The 21,266-nt window shown below is 50.4% G+C and overlaps 2 protein-coding genes and 2 long non-coding RNA genes across 9 annotated transcripts; 1 reads left to right on the top strand and 3 right to left on the bottom strand.

Annotated features, from left to right (window-relative positions):
• Positions 1 to 1,141: 1,141 nt before the first annotated feature.
• Positions 1,142 to 4,253, bottom strand: LOC148182361 (uncharacterized). Its single transcript, XR_015774773.1, has 5 exons — positions 4,059 to 4,253; positions 3,255 to 3,317; positions 3,135 to 3,176; positions 2,993 to 3,037; positions 1,142 to 2,033 (listed from the first exon to the last, which is right to left on the bottom strand). It is a non-coding gene; the product is annotated as an uncharacterized LOC148182361 (long non-coding RNA).
• Positions 4,254 to 5,767: 1,514 nt separating this feature from the next.
• Positions 5,768 to 11,315, bottom strand: LOC148182360 (uncharacterized). The gene is made up of 4 exons (XR_015774774.1): positions 11,207 to 11,315; positions 8,879 to 8,946; positions 8,429 to 8,518; positions 5,768 to 6,309 (listed from the first exon to the last, which is right to left on the bottom strand). It is a non-coding gene; the product is annotated as an uncharacterized LOC148182360 (long non-coding RNA).
• Positions 11,291 to 13,722, top strand: LOC106628668 (uncharacterized). Of its 2 annotated transcripts, XM_014260600.2 has the most exons (3): positions 11,366 to 11,430; positions 12,318 to 12,532; positions 12,951 to 13,722. In XM_014260600.2, the coding sequence occupies exon 3, from the start codon at positions 12,987 to 12,989 to the stop codon at positions 13,623 to 13,625; it is 639 nt and encodes a 212-aa protein (XP_014116075.1). In that variant the 5' UTR covers positions 11,366 to 11,430; positions 12,318 to 12,532; positions 12,951 to 12,986; the 3' UTR covers positions 13,626 to 13,722. The 2 variants fall into 2 exon arrangements, with proteins under 2 accessions (XP_087924862.1, XP_014116075.1); XM_088068736.1 differs by lacking the exon at positions 12,318 to 12,532 and having other exon boundaries at positions 11,291 to 11,430.
• Positions 13,688 to 21,235, bottom strand: CSAD (cysteine sulfinic acid decarboxylase). Of its 5 annotated transcripts, none has more exons than XM_014260598.2 (16): positions 21,120 to 21,235; positions 20,152 to 20,218; positions 19,611 to 20,050; positions 18,681 to 18,807; positions 17,948 to 18,038; positions 17,509 to 17,615; positions 17,290 to 17,405; positions 16,970 to 17,049; positions 16,839 to 16,893; positions 15,917 to 16,033; positions 15,776 to 15,840; positions 15,580 to 15,661; positions 15,295 to 15,494; positions 15,177 to 15,228; positions 14,470 to 14,559; positions 13,688 to 14,363 (listed from the first exon to the last, which is right to left on the bottom strand). In XM_014260598.2, exons 3-16 carry the CDS (start codon positions 19,752 to 19,754, stop codon positions 14,190 to 14,192), a joined length of 1,500 nt encoding a protein of 499 aa, XP_014116073.1. In that variant the 5' UTR covers positions 19,755 to 20,050; positions 20,152 to 20,218; positions 21,120 to 21,235; the 3' UTR covers positions 13,688 to 14,189. The 5 variants fall into 5 exon arrangements, with proteins under 5 accessions (XP_014116073.1, XP_014116074.1, XP_087924860.1 ...); XM_014260599.2 differs by having other exon boundaries at positions 19,611 to 20,026; XM_088068734.1 differs by having other exon boundaries at positions 20,152 to 20,415; positions 21,120 to 21,213.
• Positions 21,236 to 21,266: the final 31 nt, after the last annotated feature.

The following is a 21,266-nucleotide window of genomic DNA, read 5'->3' as shown; positions in this document are numbered from 1 at the left end:
TTTGCATTTATAACAGTTGTGTTATTGTCTATGTAATTGAATTAGTGCTCCAGATGGGAGTAGTGGTTAATCAATTAGGTTTAATTATTAGTTATTCCCATGTGGAACACTAAGCAGGGGCTTATAGCATATATATATAAAAAGAATAAAGAAAAATATATGTCTGGTGCAGCAGTAGAAACTTTCAGAGTCCAGGGGAGTAAATATTTTTTTTTTTACTCTGAGGGAGCCTGAAAATTTCTACAGCTGATTTTTTACTTTAAAGCTAGAAAGGAAAAGAAAGTTAGAGAGGAGAGGAAGTGTTAGACAGAAATAGAGAGCAACAGAGTTAGAGAGAAACAATGAGAAATAGAGAAATAGAAATAGAGTTTGAAATAGGAATAGAGAGAAAAAGAGCTAGAGAGAAACAGAAACAGGCTTAAAGAGGAAAGGAAATAAAGTAAGAGAAAAATAAATACAAATAGAAATAGAAATAGGGTTAGGGGTAAAGTTAGAGAGGAAAAGAAATAGACGTGAAGTATAGAGAAAAAAAAGAAAGAGTTAAAGACAGAAATAAAGTTAGAGAGAAATAGGGAAATAGAGTTAAAGAAACAGAAAAGGAAATAGAGGGAAATAGTCAGAGATAGAGAAGCAGAGAAACACAGTGTTAGAAACAGTGAGAAACAGAAATGTGGAGACAGAGTTAGAGAAACACAGACAGAAATAAAATTAGAAATAGACTGAAAAGTAAAGTGAGAAGTAAAGAAATACAGTGAAAAAAATGACAGTATCTGTAGTAGGGTGCATTCAACTTTATTAAATGAGTTTTTTTTATTTGAACTTCAGCAAAACACATGGAAACTATATCCAAATTCAGATACAAATGCAAGTACAAATACAATCCATATGAACACTGATAAACATCCAATTTACATACAGAGCAATACATAGAAATGCAGCAGCAAACACAAATACAGAACAATGCAAGCCAAATACATATTAACACAATATAGCCATTTTTCTATTGCTGAATATTTCTGGAAGTTCATTACATTTTGTTTTATTGTTACTGGAAACCCAAAACAGAAGGAGCACGCAGAAAACACAATACTCATTGACCACAGAGGCCAGCTTCAGCTGTCACACAAACTCACTGTTGCTCTTACCTCAACTACTCCGTTAAAGACCCAGCCATCGGCACTCCTCAGGAACATGGTTCCTGGGAGCCCCAAAAAAAATTGTCCTGCCTGACGAAAACCCGGGTCCTGGGACAGTGGTCCACACCCAAACTTTGGCAGTGAACATCACCCCACACACCGACCAGGACCAAGGAAAAAAAATCCCAACTGGGGGAAAAAAAATCACCCTGGAAGGATTTATTCTAAATTTAAAAATGAGTTTTTAAACTTGAAAGGCAAAAATCATAACACAAGATTAGAACCTGTCAGCACACGTGCACACTCGCACACAAGCAGAAACAGACAGAAACACATGCTCACATGCAGTCACACATCTTCTAGCTTACACAATGACTGCAACCCTTACTTGAAACACTACACTAAACAAGATGCTTCAACACATCTTCTGGCTGCTGCTCCTCAACATCAAATGGTAGATTCCCAGAAAATTGGTAGCGTCGGCAATTGCAGAGGTACAAATCTGTGGACTCTGTGTCTAACTCTGAAACAGAGAGCCTGTAGAAATTACAGGCTGCATAGCTCTCTCAGTCCTGCCTGAGAAGCTAGCCTGAGAAATTCATGGGAGGATTCCAAACAATCCTCAAAGACAGGGAACAGCCTTGCAGGTGTTGTTGTCTGTCTCTTGTTTTCTTTGCAGGAGAAAGTCAGGGGGTAGTGTGCACCACTGACCAATGATGGTAATGTAGTAGTTTACTAACCAATAAGAGTTTCCTTTCTGTACTTTCCACGTATCAGTCTATAAAACAGAGCTGAAGTAATAAACTACAAGACATTCTCCTGATCGACTCCCTAGAGAGTCTGTGTCGTTCATTCCCTGCCATTCCTAATAGAGCGACACAAATCCACCTTGGAGACCTGTGGGATGATAGAAGATGGTCAGCAAGTGATTGTTTGACAGCTAGGACTTAGCTCCGCCCTGGGCTCATAAATTTTCTACCAGGAACCCCATAGAAAAAGAGATGAACTTCAAAGTTTTAGAACTGTTCTACCTAACAGTGACTATGTGCCAGGGCAGGGCAGCTCCAAGCACAATTGTCACAAGATAAGCACATACAATGTAAGCATATACAACACAAGCCAGCATAGGTACAATAGAAGTGAGGGCTTGAGATAACTCTCTAAAAGATTACCTCTCCAGCCCCATATGCTTTGAGATGATGGAACCTGTGGAACTACTGTGGTCACCCTCACTGGAATGGGCCTAATACTTTCCCTACAGAAGTCCAAGAGAATGGCACATGAAGAGAAGGCAGTACCAAAGCTGAGAAGGAAGATGGATGAGAACATCTCGTGTACTTCCTCCAGTCTCAAAAAGTAAAAAGGTAAAAAATTCCAGAATAAGTGTGATCTGGGAAAATATGCTAGAAGAGTACAGGTGATACAGCCCGGAATGACGCCCTTAAGGCATTGAGAGGTAACGAAGCCCTATGACACAGAAGACAATGGACACAAACAACATAACAGACACAGACTACATAAGAGATGCAAGTTGAAACTGCCTGGCAGTTTCACCTTATGGACCCAAGATTCCTAGCACAAGATGAGCCAGAGGCTGATGATGCCAAAGGAATTAAGTCCCTATGGTAATGGCACATGATAATGAAACAACTCCCTAGAAAAAGTTAGTGCCAAAGCTGTTAAGGGGATGCTCAAGAAGCTCAGTAGGCCTAGAGAAGGAAGCGATGACTGCTGGGTGACCGTGGCGATAGCTCCGGGCTGGAAGGCCGGCTCCTCGGGCAAAAAACATTTGGAGGTTCTCTCCTAAATTTGCTCTAAACCAGGACACCACGCCTATACCTTAAGCTCGCACCCACCTGGACTCTGGCATCCTGGGCCAGGATATTTGGCAAGTGGACCATCTAAAAAAAAAAAAAAACAACAGGGGATGATTACTATTGCACCAAAAATTGAGACCCAAGCAATAACAACTCAGTCTGTCCACCAGTCACTGCTCACCTTGCCCACTTGACCTTGACTGCTGCTATCCAGCTTTACTTCCTAGAAATAAAGACAAGGAACAGTGCTGCAACATAGTCACCATTAATGCTGCCACTGCAAAGAGAAATAGTGACTGACCTTGTCGGGGAAACCCTCTCAGACTGGATGAGGCACTCTGCCACTGATTTAATCCATCTGCATCTGAAAGAAAGTTAAGTCAAGGTCCAGCAGGATAACTGAACAGATCCAGAAATCTTGTGTCAATCTAGAATACCATCTAGAGTCCAACTACATCCCACATTACGCATTTCAAGGGCCCAGGACTTGTCTTTTTACACCTACGTGAGGCTATGCGGCAGGGCAGAGCAGCTCTGGGCCAAATACATGCAGATACCTGTGACACACAGGATGATAAATGAGGGGACACGACAGGGAGAAAAATCTCTTGGCGAGAAAAATTACCTCAAAGACCTAGAGGATGTGGAATGAGATGATGGAAGTGAGACCAACAGTGAGCCAAAGAGGCTCAGAGAACCCTGGAGGAGGAAGATGCTAACAGAACAACTTACTCCAAGAACCACAAAGATGGATGCCTGAGAATCGTATAATCAGAATCCTCTGCCTATCTTTGCATTGGTATAAGTCCTAATCCACTATAACGGATCATTGCTGTGTAGAGCTGTCAATAGAGCAGCTCAGGACAAGACCTTAAAAGATGTCTGACCAGGTGCTTCTTAAGAGGGATGCGATTCCAATGCCTGTCCGAGCTCCCGAGTCAAAGGTTCAATGGAATCAGCACCAGGCCAAGGAAATTGGAGACTGGAGATGCCAAGAATGATGCCAGGGTTTCCGACAGGCCCCTCAAAGGGCCAGAGCAAGAGATGTGCAACACAGCATACCCAAAACACACAGAATGCACAACAGACAACTGATACAACATACCCTGGGACACAACAGACACCCAGAGGTGCTCTGTCCTGTGCACCTCAGCATTGTGATCAGAAGTGAGACTTTCCCTTTACGTGGCATAAGGGGCCATTTCTGGGACATTCCCATCTCCAAAGCTGACTCAAAAATCCCTCTCGGCACCCGGCTTTTATCCACTCTGTGGGTCATAGCCCTTGATTTATCTCTGGGATGTCTGGGGATGCAAATCCACATTATGTGCAAAAGAAGGCTGCCTCGATGTCTGAGAAGTTCCTGCCAGCATCAGACTGCTGTCTCTTAGTCAGCTACAATAAAGAAAATCAAACATCAATGTGTGATCTTAGCAGCACATCAGCCAAAACCCAACAATTCAGCTACTCACTGTCTCCTGAGAATGCCTGGGTCCTCAGGCTGTACGCTTCAGCCACACTTGGAGGCTGATGCCCATGTCACAGTGTATGCCTGCGTTAAGAGGAGATTAGGATATGAGGCATCGCTGAAATTTGAGCAGACCCTCACTCCTCTCAACATCCCCAACTCGCTGCAACTCCTCAGTGGTTCCCAAAGGCTACCCAGATGGTACCTTCAAATGGGAAAAGGCTTCATCACAGAGCTCTGTAATTCTTCCAGAGGGCTCACAAGAGCGGTGAACCAGGTCTGTTGGCCAGTTGGTGAGGGGGCCTTGGCCTAATACCAGTGGACCTCCTAAAACACACAGATGACAATGGATGCTTAGAGTTGCACCAGAATGTGGCACCCAAGCAATAACAACTCAGTCTGTCCACCAGTCACTGCTCACCTTGCCCACTTGACCTTGACTGCAGATATCCAGCTTTACTTCCTAAAAATGAGGACAAAGAAAAATGCTGTAATATAGCCACCATTTATGCCTCCCCTGAAAAGCCAAACAATGACTGAATTCATGGGGAGAAGGGGCGAAACAAAATGGAAAGGCGTGTAGTGACTCAGGGTCCAAAAGTGTTGCCAAGGTAGCTTCCATCTGAAACCACTTGAATGCGACCTCCTTCTGCAAGAGTCTTGGTCATAGTGGACTGGCAGTTTAAATAGTGCAGGCCACCTGTAAAACACAAAAAAACCCAAAGGCTGCTTTTTCATAGTTTCATTGCTACTACAACAATTCTGGTAGCCTTTGGTTCTGTGCTGGAATCTATACTCATCTTGATTGCCGGTACTCATCCGGTCATGGTCCCCCCTGGTGCCAATACTCAGCTGTGCCAAACGCTTTCCATCTTCAAAATTAAGTGAAAAGCTGAACAATAAGGGAAACATAGAGAAGAAAGTCAGGCCATAGCTCAGACTTGGGGTGCCAACCCACCTTGTTGCCATATTCCTCTGGCTTCCTGCATTCATATTGGGTTTCCTAGGTTCCTATCCCTCTGCAAAAAGATTTGCCAAAGTCACTCAGATGCACAGGGAAAACAACCTTTCCAAAGTTCTCATTTCTCAAAGCAAACTGCCTAGAGTCTCACAACAGCGGGCATTATGACAAATGACTAGAAAACTGTGAGACACCTTGTCTTAGTTTAGGGCAAATTAGGAAGGAAAACTCTAAATGGGGATTTCCCCAGGGAAATGCCCCTCCTCACCAACTGGTCTGGGAAAAGAAAAAAATTCTTTAGAGAGAAGTGGAAAAAGCTGTTTATTTAACAGAAATTGAGTAATATTAAATAATAAAACCTCTTGCTGTTCGATGGGATGGCAAATCTAGGAGGAAAAAAAAAAAGTCCTTTTCATGTGGTGTAGCTCGGCTCGCTCAGGTTCTTATCGGTCCCTCCGGTGCTGGAAAGTGCTGAGGCCCAGGCCCTGGTGGGCCACAGGCATGAGCTCCCGGGGTTTGGCTGGGTGTTCAGTCCAGAGCAGGCTTGCACAGATCCAAGAAAATTGGGAAAAAAAACAAACAAAGGTCCAGGGAACTCCTCTGCCTCAGCTAGCTAGAACTAACTAAAAGCCAGAGAGAAGCTCTGTCCTGCTGTCTGTCCGTGCTGCAGACACCACAGTCCCGCCAGCGAGATGTGGGGGAGTGATGTTTTTCCTTAACACAAACTGCGCGCTTCTTCTTCCTCCTCTCTTGCTCTCAAAGCCAGTCTTAAAGGTGCAGAACTTAATATATAACATAAACGAGACGATTGGGGATACCAGTATCATAAAGTCACCCCAGGACACACCTCTGTACTGCTCCCGCTGTCTCTGCTCGACTCTGGACAGACCAGCCACAGTCGCTCTGTCTGAGGTGTGGCTCTGGTGGCTAAGCAAAACAAAACATTACCTGTAAAGTCTTCTTTCTACTCCATATATCCCTCAATCTATTCCACAGGACAGAGCAGTTCCAGGCTAAACACAAACAACATATTACACTACAAAGAGTATGACACAAGGATAGTAGAAAAAGAGACCCCAACAAAAAGAATAACGCCAAGGAGCGAGACAACACCAAAAGAGATAGCCAATGGTATGGCAATGGTGGATGGAGGAGGCTCTAAGAAGCTGAATAAAAGACTTCAACAGAGTGACCTATTAAAATAACTGTTGGTCACGATGATCAAGATCTACATTCTACATTTAGAATGCTCCTCATAGCCATACAATCTTACAAGTCTGTGATAAAAGAAAACAAACACCTGAGGAAGTTAAAGCTGCTGGAGGCTGATGGGAGTTTTTCTCCTGGCCAATAACTGGCCATTTCTGAGAATTGACAGTAATTTTGACCATTGAAAAGTGAGATCAACCTTTGAACACCACCTTAAGACCTAAGCCCGGGAATTTCTTTGTCTTTTTGTTTCTGGCTTTGAAAGGTAGCAGAACTCAATCTGGCTCCCATGCCCTCCCCAGGCCGTGCATCCCGGGCAGGGGCTGGGCTGGGCCTGCGGTCCCTGGGCAGGAGATGGGGCCTGCAGGGTTTCCCCCAGGCCCAGGCCGGGGTCGGGCTCTGCTGCAGCCTCCCGGGAAGCCTCTGGGGTGGCTGAAGCTTTTCCCAGGGGGGCCCCAGCTCTAAGCACCACTGAGCTGAAACCTGGCAGCATGGACACCTACGGCTTGAGCAAGATTTTAACCCTTTTCCCACCCAGATGAAACTTGCAGATTCAATCCTTTTGCCAGGAAGAAGGCAAGAAAAAGTGATCAACAGGTAAAGAGACAACATAAACTATCAAAGACAGTGAAGAAAGGAATTAAACTTCAGATGGGGAGAGAAATAAGGAGATGCTTTAATAAGCTGAAATATTATTTTGTTAAAGCTATGGAGATGGACAATAATGTTCTGAAAAACTCCTTTAATTCATGAGAGAGTACTTTGGGGGTAATAGAGTATTTCAAAGTGTGGATTGGAGCAAAAGTAATTCATTGATAAAGCTGAGTAAATGGTGAAGTAGTTGTGATCTTACATGATGCTGGAACAGAAACGGAGAAGTGAGAGTTGTTGAAAATTTGTGGCCTTTAAGAGGCAAAGAGGAAACTTCTGTTTCCAGAGATGCTCACAGAGACAGATGAAGAGAACTTTTGCCTTTGAGTAACTCATCCTTAAAATGACACCCCTTGACTTCATGGCCCAAAAAAACCTCAGAGTGGTGTGAAATGGGAGGAAAGAACTGATGACAGAGTTTCTGGCCAGCTGGCATCAGAAAAATAGAAAGCCATGAGAAAATGGTTTTCTTGTGAAAAACTCCATAGCTTGGCAGAAGATAAGAGTCTTTTTCTCTACAAAGACTGATGAAAAGACTATAGCAAAGTTAAGACTGTTTTAAACACCAGGTTCTTTTGTCTCTATGTTGTCATGCGATCAAGAGAACGGTTGGGTAGTGGGGAAAAATGATTTCTGCAAGTTTTATCCTGGTTTCTTTTTCTTGTAGTTTTGTCAATAACTTTCTTTATTCCTTTTAAGTTTTAAGTCTGTTTTGTTCTTCTTCTAATCCATATCTCACAGCAAGAAATGAGTAAGTTTTCTAGTGATTTTTTAGCTAATGCTTTAAAACCACAACAAAGTCCCACAATGTTACAGCACGTGGCTGTGAAAAAGAATGAAAAGGAACAAACGATATTGACGTGGTGCTGAGAAACGTGAATGTTCAGGAATTTAGAGATGATGGCTGATGGTTGTGATAAGATCCTCCGGGGGAAAAGGCAGAGATATCTGATCTGAGGGATCCCAAAGACATACTAGACAACACAACACAGACTGGACAGACTGGAACTGCTTTGAGCTGCACACCCTTCACCAGCAATCAAAGTAGAGCCATTTCCTTTAGCTGTCCTAAGAGGCCCCTTAAAGGATATCCCTTTCCGTTTTGCTAATTTTCAAACCTGTCCCAAGAATTTCCAACCCGCTATCCTATTATCATCCTATCTCCAGGCCATGGCCCCCGATTTACCTTTTGGATGACGGCAACATGAATCCATGTTAGACCTGAAATGAGTCTGCCTTGGAAGGTGCTATGATTGCTGGTTAGCCTCTTAGTCAGCTACAAGAAAGAAAACCAAAATCAATAGATGAGTTTAGTGGCATATAGGCTCAATGCCAACAAGTTGGCTACCCGCCCTCTCCTAAGTGTGCCTAGGTCCTAGAGTCTAAGATTATGGCTGTTACTATGATTCACAACTGGGTTAGTGAGAGGCAAAGTTACATGGCATTTCTTTGAGTGCTGTGGATGCACTTGTGTGCTGTGAAATGTGTAAACGCATCTCCTGTGGTTGTGAAAAGCTTTAGGGGGTCCTCAAATGGACGCCATTCCCCACTGTGCGGCCTTCAAACGCGCCCAACAGTAACTCCTAACCAGGTGCCCCACTCACCCTCCCTCTCCTGGTAACAATTCTCAACTTACTCCTCTAAATCCTTCATTTCAAACGTTATCTTTGACACCAGGCAGAACCCTTTTGTGACATGATGAATCTGCTGAAAAAAATCTGAAGTGTCATACTCAACACAGCCTAGAACTTCAAGAAGCTGCGCTCCAAAAAAAAAAAAAAAAAAACAAACAAAAAACCAACAAAACCAGAAATTACAAAAGCACCTTACCACCCCTAAACACACAATCCAAAATCATGAATTTAAATACTCCCTGTGTACAATACCCTTTTCTTTACAGTCTCTTCAAAGCCTTTATTGCTTTAGATACTAAAAAGCATCTGCTAAAAACAAGCTGGGATAAGCCAAAAGAACCTCTTCACTGAAATGAGAGGAGAGCTCTTACCCCAGGTGATCCCAAAGAGGGAATAAAGCCCCTTAGCAAAGGCTGGGGTCAATATACCCCTAATTGGGCCCACCTCTCATTCCCACCGTGCCCAGGAAAAGGGAGGAGACAAATCCCACAAGGTATAAAAGCCTGCAGATGAGATGCAGCTGTTTGGCTCCTCTGATTTCATTTCAAGGTGAGTAAAGGGCTTCATATAGAAGAAAACTGTAACCCTAAACTTCTTCTGTGAAAGAGCAATACTTTCTTTTTTACTACAAATACTTTGAGCAAAAAGACAGAAAACTGGTAAGAAATAAAACTTTGTTTTGGTAGTAGAGCTAGGTAAATCGGACAATTTGTTGTTAACTTACATAATTGTTCCTTAATGACCACTAAGCAGTACTCCACATGTAACTAAGTAGAATGGAGAAGAATAATAATGATATGAATGGTGTACGGTGACCTCTTATCTGTATTATAAATATAATATAATATCTCTATTATAAATAAAAATAAGAAAAATAATAGACTCCTGGGTGGTATTACTGTTATATACATGCCAGGCTCACTTTCATCTGAGATATTTGCTCCTGGGGCATGAGTAGAAGTGCCCTGAAAAGCAGTTTTAAACCCTTAAAATGCTAAAAAAGGCAGAGCTTCCTTTAAGTGAATCCCTTAAAATGAGGAAATGGGGCAGTTACCTCCACTTAAACCGATGCAATGTCAAATAAATGGCTTCCCCCCTATAATTTAATCCCCTAAAATACTGGGAAGATAGGGGTTTTCCTCACTTTAAATCTTCAGTGATGGAAAAAGGGGGGTTTTCCTCTCAATCCAAACCCTTAAAAATGGGGGACAGCTGGGCTTCACCGTCAGTTTAAACCCTAGGACAATGAAAGGGGGGGAGTTACTCTTAATTCAAACCCATGAAAAAGCATGGCCAAGGTTTTCCCCTTCCATTTAAACTGGAAAATAATGGAAAAAGGGGATTCCCTGTCAATTAATGCCCCTAAAGGCATAGAAAAGGCAGGCCTTCCTTGCATTGAGACAAATAAAATTGCAAGGAAAGTGGATTTCCCCACAATTTGAACACACACAATTATGGAAAAGGAAGATTTTTCCCCCTCAATTTAGCACCCTTTTCTCCTAATAAGCCCTCTCTTTTCAGGGAACGCTATAAAGTCCCCCTGTCAAGCGACTGACAAGATAAAAGGGGAAAGTTGAAAAGCTCTCCCCTGAGACCCCGCATGCTGCCCTGCCTGCTCAGGTGCTTCCCATTGGATTAAGGGGTTTCCCTCGGCATTTTCTTGAAGCAGTGCTCCATGCCTGGGTGCATGTAGCTGCTTCCCAGCCCCTGTTGGGTGCTCTAAACGTGGTTCCGGGAGGAACACTCAAGAAAACCCCATTGGACCCCCTGGAATAGGAGCTCCCTCTGCAGGTATGCACTGGTTGATCCTCGGAAAAGAGCTGGTCACGCCTGGAGGAGCTTGCACCTTGCAGAGAGGGGAAGAAAGACCCTGCTGTGTGATTCCATCGCCTGCCCAGCCCTTTGTCTGCCCCAGAAATACTGGGGTGCCTTGCTTCCCCCATCCAAAAGTTGGGCTGCCCTTGAAGTGCCAAGTACCTCTGACAAATGGACATCAGGACATCATGAGTTTTCTTTCCCATGGAAAAGGGATGCAGTTTGTGTCCAGGACCCCAGTGGCCTGAAGCGGGCTTCTGCCTCCGAAAATTACGAACAGAACAGGAGTCCTCCCGGACACAAGCTGCTCCCACCTATAACCTGGGCTGCCCTTGAAGTGCCAAATACCTCTGACAAACTGCCATCAGGAACCTGGGGGGTGAGTTTTCATTCCCACAGAAAAAGGGCAGCTGTTCATGTCCAGGGGCCACGAGCAGGCTTCTGCCTCCGATAATTACGGATGGAGCAGGATTCCTCACGGACACAAGCTGCCCTACCTAGAACTTGGGCTGTACCTGCAGTGCCAAACGCCTCTGACCAGCTGACCTCAGGATCCTGGAGGATTTGTTTCCCATGGAAAAGGGCTGCCGTTCGTGTCCAGGGACCCTTGGCCGCAAGCAGGATTCTGCCGCTGAGAATTACAAACAGAGCAGGATTCCTCCCGGACCCAAGCTGCCCCCTCCTAGAACTCGGCCTGCCAAGTGCCTCTGAAAAACTGACATCAGGAACCTTGCGAGGGGTGAGTTCAGCTTCCCATGGAAAAGAGCACGCCTCCGACTCCCCCCGCGTCCGCCCAGGGCGCCCCTCCCCCAAAAAAAACCCTCCCCCGGGAAGGAGCCCACATCCCAAAAAAATTAGGGAGGGACAATAAGGACCTCCCACCATGAGTGGTGAGGTGGACTTGGGGGAGTCGGGGGTCCAGCTCAGTCTGGTTTGGGGGAACACTGTGGGGGGGATATTTTAGGGAGGTTGTAGTTCAGGGACGCTGGGGAGTTTGGGGGATACACGGCGATATGGGGGATACACAGCGATATGGGGGCTACTGGGGGATTGGGCGATACTGGGGTGACTGCAGAGACTGGGGGATATTGGGGTGTCAGTGATAATGGAGAAGATGGGGAATTGGGGGAGTCTGTGTGGGCTGGAGAAACTGGAGGTTAATGGGAGGATTGGGAAGTACTGGAGGAACTGGGGAATTAGGGAGACTGGGGAATTAGGGGGACACTAGTGGGCCTGGGTGGTACTGGAGGATGCTGGAGGACCGGGGGGTGCTGGGGGATACTGCAGAGAGGGACTGTGGAATTGCAGAGATTACGGAGGCGTTACTCAGGTTTACTGGGGGGAACTGGGCGAATGGAGGGACTGGAGAATACTGAGAGGGACTGGACCACTGGAAGAACTGGGGGCACCAGGGGATTGGGGGTTAATGGGAGTGACTGGGGAATACCGGAGGTTTGAGGGATTGAGGGTTACTGGGGGGACTGAGAGACTTGGGGGTACTGGAAGTGACTGAAGGATTGGGGGGCGGATCGAAGATTATTGGGGGGTTCTGGGGGGACTTGGGGCACTCGAGTCTGGGTAGTGGGCCCAAGACTCACTCCCCACACCCCCGAACCGCCCCCGAAGCTCCCAAACGATTCCCGGAGCCCGCCACGGTCGGCCCCAGGCCGCGCCCCTTCAAGTGGAGGCGCGCCCCGGGCAGGACGCGCCCCCTCCCTTCGAACCAAGCCCCGCCCCCGTTGCCAAGGCAGCCGCTGTGGCGGGATCAGAGGCCACGCCCACCGGCCGGGGCCGCTGCGCCGCTCCCCAGCGCGGAACCGCCTTGGCGGGAGCACAGCGCGGTGAGAGCGGGGCGGGGGCGCGGGAGAGAACGGGGTCTTGGGGGAAGAACGGTGGGGATCCGGGCTAGGGGGGCACCGAGGGCCCCGCGAGACCGTGGGGACCCGGAACAAAGGGCAGTAGCCACACGGCGGGGACATCGTGGGGAGCCAGGACAGAGTGGGGGCACTGGGGTGACACTTGGGAGTGTAAGGCCCAGGGCGGGGTGGGGTGCTCTAGGGGGACACTGGGAGGGCTCAGTCCCGAGGCAGGGTGGGGGCACGGGAGACACCTCGGTGACCCATCTACCTCTAGTTTCTGGAGCACAAAGTGACCCCTTTACACCCCCACCCCGAATTTTTGGGGCCCAGGGGTGGCCCTCTTTTTTCTCCACTTTTTGGGCTGCGTGGTGACCCCTCTCTCCTAACCGTTGTGTCCCAGGAGTGACCCTACTTCCCTGCGAGATTTTTTGCCCTGATGGCAAAGGACGAGCGGGGGACGCTGCTGGAGGTGCACCAAGCTCTCCCGGAGGAGCAATTTGAGACCCTCAAGTTCCTGATGGAAGGGCAGGTTCCTGGCGGGCTTTTGCGCTCAGCATCGCGCCCTGAGTTGTGCCGCATCCTCCTCCAGCGTTTCCCGGGGAATTCCCTGCGTGTGACCGCTGGGTTCCTGCGGCAACTTGGCCGCCTCGACCTCATCCAGCGCTTCCAGCTGCCCCTGGAAGAGAAAATCCCGGAGGAAACTCCCTGTGAGCCTAATGGGGACACCCCCACGGTGAGGGGGGATCCCACTTCAGGACGTCTTCCTGGTGGGATTCCAGCTCCACTTATGAATCCCCGGCGCTTGACGGAGAAGGAATTGATGCTAGTCGCCAAAAGATTGGGAAAAGAGTGGCAGGAAGTAGGAATTCTACATCTAGGGCTGGAGCAGAGCCGGCTGGAGCAGATCCAGGAGGAAAATCCCTGCAATCCCATCCTCTGGAATTTTGAGATGCTGCGTGAGTGGTGGCGGCGGGAGCGACAGGAGGCCACGGTGTCCCGGCTCCTATCCTGCCTTGAGCACGCCCGGCTTAATCCTGGAATTCTCGACTTCCTCCAGAGCCTCCAGGGGGATTGAGGGACCTTCAAACCCCATTCTGTGGGGAGAGTGGTGTGATATCAAATCAATGTAAAATTGGGACCATTAAATGCTGTTTTATTCCATGAATGTGGAATTTTGGGATCAAGCGCTGATTTATTCCTGATTTAAAAATTCCAGAAGGAAGTCTAGGCTCTGCTCCACTTCCTCAGGGATGGAGGCAGCAGGTTTGGCAGTACTCTCCCAAGAGTTTTCCGGGTGCTGACAGATCCCCTTCCATACAAATTCCAACCTCTGTAGCTTCAAGAAGTCATGGGAATTTCAAGAGTCACAAGGCCACAACATCCTGATTCCAAAATCCACAACCCCCTCCGGAGCTTCCAGGGGAATTGAGGGACCCCCCTACACCCCAAACCCCATTTTGGGTCAGGGAGTTAAATTATTATCAGATCAGGACCATAAAATGCTGGTTTATTCCATAAGCGTGGAATTTTGGGGACATTTCCATTTTGGGATATGGGGAGATAATCAAGACTCTGCTCCCCTCTTCCTCAGGGATGGTGGGCAGGTTTGGGGGTCTTTCATTGGAGTTTTTGGGAGTGCTCACAGATCCCATCCCAATTCCTGGATCTCATCCAGGAAGAAGTCCAGGTCCTGGCGGGTGACAGCAGGATTGGTGATAATTTGTCGGAAAAAGTTGACCCGGGATCCATGAGGTTGGTATCCCACCATCATGGAGCCCCTCCGGATCATCTTTTCCTTGATGGCTGGGGCCACCTAGGGGGAAGCACCATTTCAGGAGGATTTTGGTTTTATTTTTGGGTGATTTTTTTGCGGGATTTGGAGGGCTGTTGTGGAGGGGAATTTGGAATTCTGAGCTCACCTTTCCCAGTTTGTCCCAGAATTCCGGAGAGCTTTCCTGGCCCCGCAGGCTGGGTGGGATGAACCAGAAGCAGAGGTTGATGAATTCCGGCTGCGGGGAGAGGAAGAGGAAGGAGATCATAGCCAATCACCCAATTCCCAGAATTTGATGGGGAATCGGAACTCCAGGAATTCAGCCATGTGTATATAATTGTCTGGGACTGGAACCTGCAGGATTTAATCCTCCAGGATTTAAAACTCCAAAAGGGAATCTTCCAGGATGATTTAAAACTCCAGGATTATTTAAATCTCTGAGATGTAAATTTGAGGATTTAAATCTCCAGGGCTTCAGCCTCTGGGGTTAATCCTCAGGGATTCAAACTTCTGGAGAATGATTTAAAATCTCCAGGATTTAAACCTCTGGGATTTCAACCCCTGGGATTATTTAAACCTCTGGAATTCCAATCTGCAGGATTTCAGACTCTAGGATTTAAACTTCTGGGATTTGTCCTCAGGGATTTAAACCTCCAAGATTTTAACTTCTGGGACAATTCAAATATCTGAGATTTCAGCCTCTGGGATTGAAAACTCTAGGATTTAAACCTTGTGGATTCAAATCTTCAGGATTAATCCCCTGGGAGTTAAACCTCCAGGACGATTCAGACCTGTGGCATTCCAGCCTCCAGGACTCTTGGGTGTCCACATCCCATATTCTAGTATCATCCCTACCTCTGTCACCAGCTGGAATCCCTCCCTCCTCTTCACCTGCTCCAGCAGATACCTGGGGGGAAAAAAGGGGTGAAGCCCAGTTTGAGAGGTGGAGGGTTCCCCCGATCCCAGGGCTCACCGAGTAGCAGCAAATGCCCGCTCCACACGCTGTCCCAGTCCCCGGGTTCCCACAGCTTTCCAGAGGATCCAGAGCTTGAGGCCGTCGGCGCGGCGGCCACACTGGGGGCTCTTGTCCCCTGTGTCCAGGGACACGTCATAGAACTTGTCCCTCTGGAACAGGTACGAGGCCCCCACACCGTGGCAGCGCTGCAGGAGCCCCTGGGAGGGGCAGGGGGCACCAAAATTAATGAGGGAGCCCAGAGAGGCATCCCAGAGGCAGGAATTCAAGATGCAGGGCACCTACAGAGCTGTCACGGAGCAAGAATGCCGAGCACTGCAACCCCACCATCAACAGCTTGTGGGGGTTCCAGGTCACTGAGTCAGCTCTGGTGGGGGGAAAACAGCAGAGTTTGGGGAGGCCCTGTGGGGAAAAGAGCATCCCCAAAAACTCGGAGGGGGAAGCATGGGAGCCTTTTTTGGGGGCAGGGGGAGGGACACACCTGTGGATGCCAGCAAGAAGGTGACGGAGTTGGGGGGAGAGGAGGGCACTGCCCCCCCATGCTGCCTGCAGGGAAAGCGGGATCAGCACCCATAAGGGGATCCTCGGGCACCCCACAACCAGAGACCCCCACCGAACTCACATCCACATGCAGCCACAGCCCGTGGCGGGCACAGACGTCAGCGATGGCATCCAGCGGGTCAAAGGTACCCAGGACAGTGGTGCCACTTGTGGCACACACGAAGAGGGGCTCTGAGCCCTGGGGAGCATTAGGGAGGGGTCTGGGGGTGTTGGGGGGTGCAGGAGGCATGGAAGGGGGTAGAAGGCAGTGGGGTACAGGGAGTTGAAGGTGGCCAGGATGGTGGCACAGACAAAGGGGCTCCATGTCCTTGGGGGGGCCATTTGAGAGAGATTCGGGGGGGCTTGGGGGGAATCTGGGAGGGTTTGAGGGGGATTTGCAGAGGATCTGAGGGGGTTTGGGGGGGACCTGGGGAGGCTTGAGGGGGATTTGAGGGACAGGGGGACACAGAGGGTTGAGAGTAGCCAGGATGGTGGCACAGACAAAGAAGGGAGCATTTGGGCAAGCTTTGGGGGTGATTTGAAGGGGATCTGGAGGGGTTTTGGTTGACCTAGGAAGGCTTGGTGGGCATTTGGGGGGACTTTGAGGAGGCTCAGGAGGTAGATTGGGGGGATCGGAGGATACTGGGGAACATTGGGGGTGCAAGAAACAGGATTCAGAGGACTCTGGGGCAGATAGAGGACTTTAAGGGGGGACAGGAGGCCTGGGAGGACAGGGGACATTGGGTGCATTGGAGAGTTGAAAGGATGGGAGGGGGGAATTGGAGGAGATTCAGGTTATTTGGGGAGATATTGGGGGAACATGGGGGGGTTTTGTGGACATGGAAATGGCTTTGGGAACACTGGAGAGGCTTTGGGGACTTAGAGGGGGATACACGGACATTGAAGGAGCTTTGGGAATACTGTGAAGGCCATTGGGAATACTGGGGAGGCACTGGGGAGTTTGACGGACTTTGGGGACATGGGGGGGTGCAGCCTCTCCTGACCTCAGCTTTCACCCTCTGGATCTCCTTCTCCAGCTCTTCTGGGATCATCTTCCCCCTGAGGGGAAGGGAGAGGGATGGAGACAAGGAGGGACCCCTTGACCTGGGGCCCCCCAGGACCTCCCAGCACCCACCTCTCGTCTGTCCGCACCAGGTGAACATTGTCTGTGCCAATTCCCAGGAGAGCAGCTCCTTTTAGGATGGAATAATGGCTCTGGACAGGAAAACAGGACCAGGATTGGGGGGACCCAGGAACCAGATTTTGAGTAACCTCAGGGACCAGACTTGGGGTAACCCCAGATTTTGGGTAATCTCAGGGACCAGACTTGGGGTGACCCCATGGATCAGATTTCGAGGTGACCCCAGGGACCAGGTTTGGGGTGACCTCATGGATCCAAATTAAGATGATCCTGAGGATCAGGTTTTGGGGTGACCTGGAACCCCCCACTCCCACCTCCTGGGATGCAAACAGGCCCAAGCGAGGCAGGTCCCAGTTCCCTCTGCTCCGGCTCTCTGGAAAACGCTGGAATCGCGCCACATTCATGGCCAACATGTTGGACATAGAGCCCCCTGCCCAGGGACAGGGACCTCTATGTCATCCCTGGGGCACCATGGACAGGCTGCCAGGGGTAGAGGGTGGACAGGGATAACCCTCAGGAAGGGTCTGGGATACCGGGAGCAAAGATCCCATCACCGCTGCTCCACCCCACAAGTTCTCGGAGCTTGGCCAGGACCTGCTCCTCCATCAGCACCAGCACCGGGGCCACCTCATATGTGTATCTGGAAGGGCCCAGCAGCAGTCAGAGGGTTCCCCTCCACCTGAAACCTCAGAACCCCAAACACCTCCCCCCAGAGCCTCAGCACCTCAAAACACAGCACCCAAAACCCTCTCCCCAGAACTCCCCTTCCATCAACACCAGCACTGGGGGCTAGATCAAGGGAGTCAGGACAGGGTTTTGGAGGTCCCTTTCATCTGGGCTCCTCAACACCCCCAAAATCCTCCCCCCAGCACCTCCCACTCTATCAGCACCAGGGGCCCCTCGTGAGTGGATCTGGGGGAGGGGGGAGTCCCCCCACATGCCAGCCCCCATTTGGGGGTGTCGGGAGCTCACGGGCTCGTGTTGAGGGTCTCGGTGAGGAACCGCCCAGCCAGGGCGTGGTGGTCCAGCCCTGAGAAAAGCTGGTTGAAGAACCGGGGGTGACCTGGGGGGACATGGGGTGGTCAAGGGAGAACATGGCGGGGACAGAGAGAGATATGGGAGGAGATAGGGGGAAATGGGGGGGAACATGAGAGGGTTGGGGATGGCACATGGGGGGTGGGACACAGGAAGGTAAGGGAAGGACCTGGGAGGTTCAGAGGGTGTATAGGGGGGGTCATAGGGAGACTGGGGAGGTGGGGAGGGGATATGGAGGGCAGAATGGGAGGTGGGAGGAAATGGGAAAATTGGGGGGAAGGGGGGATATAGGAGAATCGGGGGAGCACAGGAGACACATGGAGGTCACATGGGAGGATCATGGCTGGCTGGGAGGGAACAGAAGGTACATGGGGGGACATGGCGGGGGGGGGTCAAGGAGTGGATGTGGGGGGAAATGGGGGGGCACAGGAACGGTCAAGGGAGACACGGAAGATTAGGGGGATATGGCAGGCACCACAACGTTTGACACTGGGTGGCACCGCGGGCCAACACTGGGAACCGCTGGGGCTGAAACAGGACCGGCTGGGCTGAAGTGGGAGGTGCCTTGCCAAACTGGGAGTTTGTGCAGGGCTGAACTGGGAGACACCGGGCCTGCTCTGGGGCTGTACTACTGTGTAGTGGCGTGCACTGGTGTGTACTGGGAGCGCACCGGTGCGGACGCTGAGGCGCAGCACGTCCCGGCAGCGCTGCAGGAGCCGCTCCCGCCCCTCCCCTTCGCTCCGGAGCTCCAGATCCAGCAACTCCCGCAGCTCTTGCGGCTCCTTCCAGTCACACACCTGGGAATGCGCTGGGAATGACTAGGAGGGACTGGGAACGGGACTGGAAACCGCAGAGGAAATGGGCTGGGAATGGCGTTGAGAATGGGACTGGGAATGGAAACAAGATTGGGAATGGGATTGGGACTGGAACCGGCAGCCAGAATGGGAATGGAACTGGCACCGGGACTGCGAACACAATGGGGAATGGGAATGAGAATGGGGCTGGAAGTGGGATTGCAAATGGGACTGGAAATGAAAACAAGATTGGGAATGAGACTGGAAATGAGAATGCAACTGCAACTGGGACTTACTCCCAACTCCAGTCCCACTCCCAATCCTGTTCAGAGTATAAGACTGGGAATGGAACTCGGAATGGGACTGAGAACAGGATTGGAAATGGGACTGGCTATTGGAGCAGTACTGGAAGTGGGACTTCTGTTAGGAACAGGATTGGGAATGGGACTGGAACTGGGATTCAGAATGGGAATGGGAAAGGAGCAAGGTTGTGACCCCTACCCCCTTCCATGTCTGCTTCCAGTCACATGCCTGGGAATGACTGGGAATTGGATTGGAAATGACTGGGAATGAGAATGGGATTGGGACTGGGACAGGGAATGACTGTGAACAGGACAGGCAATAAGGAAGGATTGGGGACCCCACCCCCTCCCAGGGGGCTCGTTCCAGTCACACACCTGTGGGGACAGGAATGGGATTGGAACTGGGATTGAGAATGGGACTGGGAATGGGATTGGGACTGGAAATGGGAATGTGATGGGGTGGGACTGGGGACCCCAGCCCCCCGAGTGCTCCGGTATCCCAACCTTCTGTGTCATGTCCATGCTCTTCCGCACGCCCTCCTCCAACAGGATCTGGAACACTTCCTGCAGGAATTCCTCCCCAGCGGCGATGTCCAGACCGGGATCATCCAATGGGATGCTGTCCCAAATCCCAGAGGGCTCAGCCATGGCAGGAGAACACAGGGACACCCTGAAATGCACCAGGAGGGACCCTGGCCCTGAGATTAGCAGAAGGTATTGGGATGGGGGGGTCCCAGGATGAGCTTCTTCTAGAAGGAGATAATCCTGGGATAAAGTGATCCTGGGGCAAGGTTCTCCTTGGATAAAGTGGTCCCAGAATGGGGTGATTGTGGAATAAGGATCTCCTGGGATCTCCCTGGATGAGCTTCTCCCTGGAAGGATGTGCTCTTGGGATAAGGTTCTCTCAGGATCAAATTCTCCTGGAATAAGGTGATTCCAGAATTCTGTTATTGTGGGACAAGATGATCACAAAATTAGTTGTTCCCAGGATGGCTTTCTCCAGAGATCAGGCTCTCTGGACTCAGGTGCTCCCAGCTCCTCTCACCTCTGCCAGCTGGAATTTTCCAGGATCAGGTGCTGCCGAGACCAGGTTCTCCTGGGATGAGGTGATCCTGGGATGAGGTGGTCTCAGAATTAGGTGCTCCCAGGAGAAGCTTTTCCTGGGATCAGGATCACCTGGATCAAGCTCTCCCAGGATTAGACTCTCCCAGCTCCTCTCTCTCCCCTCCCCAGGATGGAATTTTCCTCTGGCCTTATCACCAAGGGGCAAGGAGCAAAGTCCAGGACTCAGGAAGGGGCCCGGAGGGTTCTGGGGACAGGGGGCAGAGTCAGGACTGTGTCCCCAGATCCATGTAAGAGGGAAGAGTGGTGACCCCATATGTTCTCCAATTCCCAGTGTCCCCACAAACCCATTCCCAATGTGACCCCCACCAATTCCCAGGGTCCCCAAACCTATTCCCATTGTCCCCGCTGTCCCCAGTGTATCTACCCCTATCTCTGGTGTATCCCCCCAACCTGTCCCCCCCACCAGTATTTGGTGTCCCCCTTGTCCCCAGTGTCCCCATTCCCTCCCAGTGCCCTTCATTCCCAGTGTGCCCCCAATCCCAGCACTCTATTTCCAGAATCCCCCTCAATTCCCAGACACCACGAGGAGGGCCAGTACCTGCCCCGGGGGGCAATAAAGGGGACAGAGGAAAGGAGGAGATCAGCCCTCAAAAGAAGACCCCAAAGGGAGGGATCAGAGTGAGGAGGGGCCCAAAGGGGGGTTGTAGTAGGGGGTCCCCAAGAGTGGGTCGCGAGTAGGGGCAGCGGAGGGGGGCGCCGGGAGAGGATTGTCGGGTAGGACGGTATCGGTCCCGCTCCCGGGAAGTGGGGTCGGGCCGTAGTCAGTCCCGGTCTCGGTGAGTCAGGGGGGTTGCAGGGGGTGGGTCCCTCTCCTGGGGGTGGGTCGGGGAGGGTCGGGGGCTCTCGGAGGGGTCCAGGCCGTGCCGTTGCCACGGCAACTGCCCTCACCCACGATGGCGGCGCAACGCTCGGCGTCCCCCCGCCTCTTTGGGCATGCGCAGTCCAGCCTTCACGGCCGCCTGGAGCCCGTCGGTCCCGGAAGCGGCGGCGGGGGCGGGGGTTTCCGGTTCCGGGTGGCGGCGGCGGCGGCGGGGG

This window comes from Pseudopodoces humilis, chromosome 32 (genome assembly GCF_049639895.1).
Source record: "Pseudopodoces humilis isolate 2021_Gansu_Grassland_sample_001 chromosome 32, ASM4963989v1, whole genome shotgun sequence".
Taxonomy (NCBI): domain Eukaryota; kingdom Metazoa; phylum Chordata; class Aves; order Passeriformes; family Paridae; genus Pseudopodoces; species Pseudopodoces humilis.
This window is presented reverse-complemented; position numbering and strand designations above follow the sequence as displayed.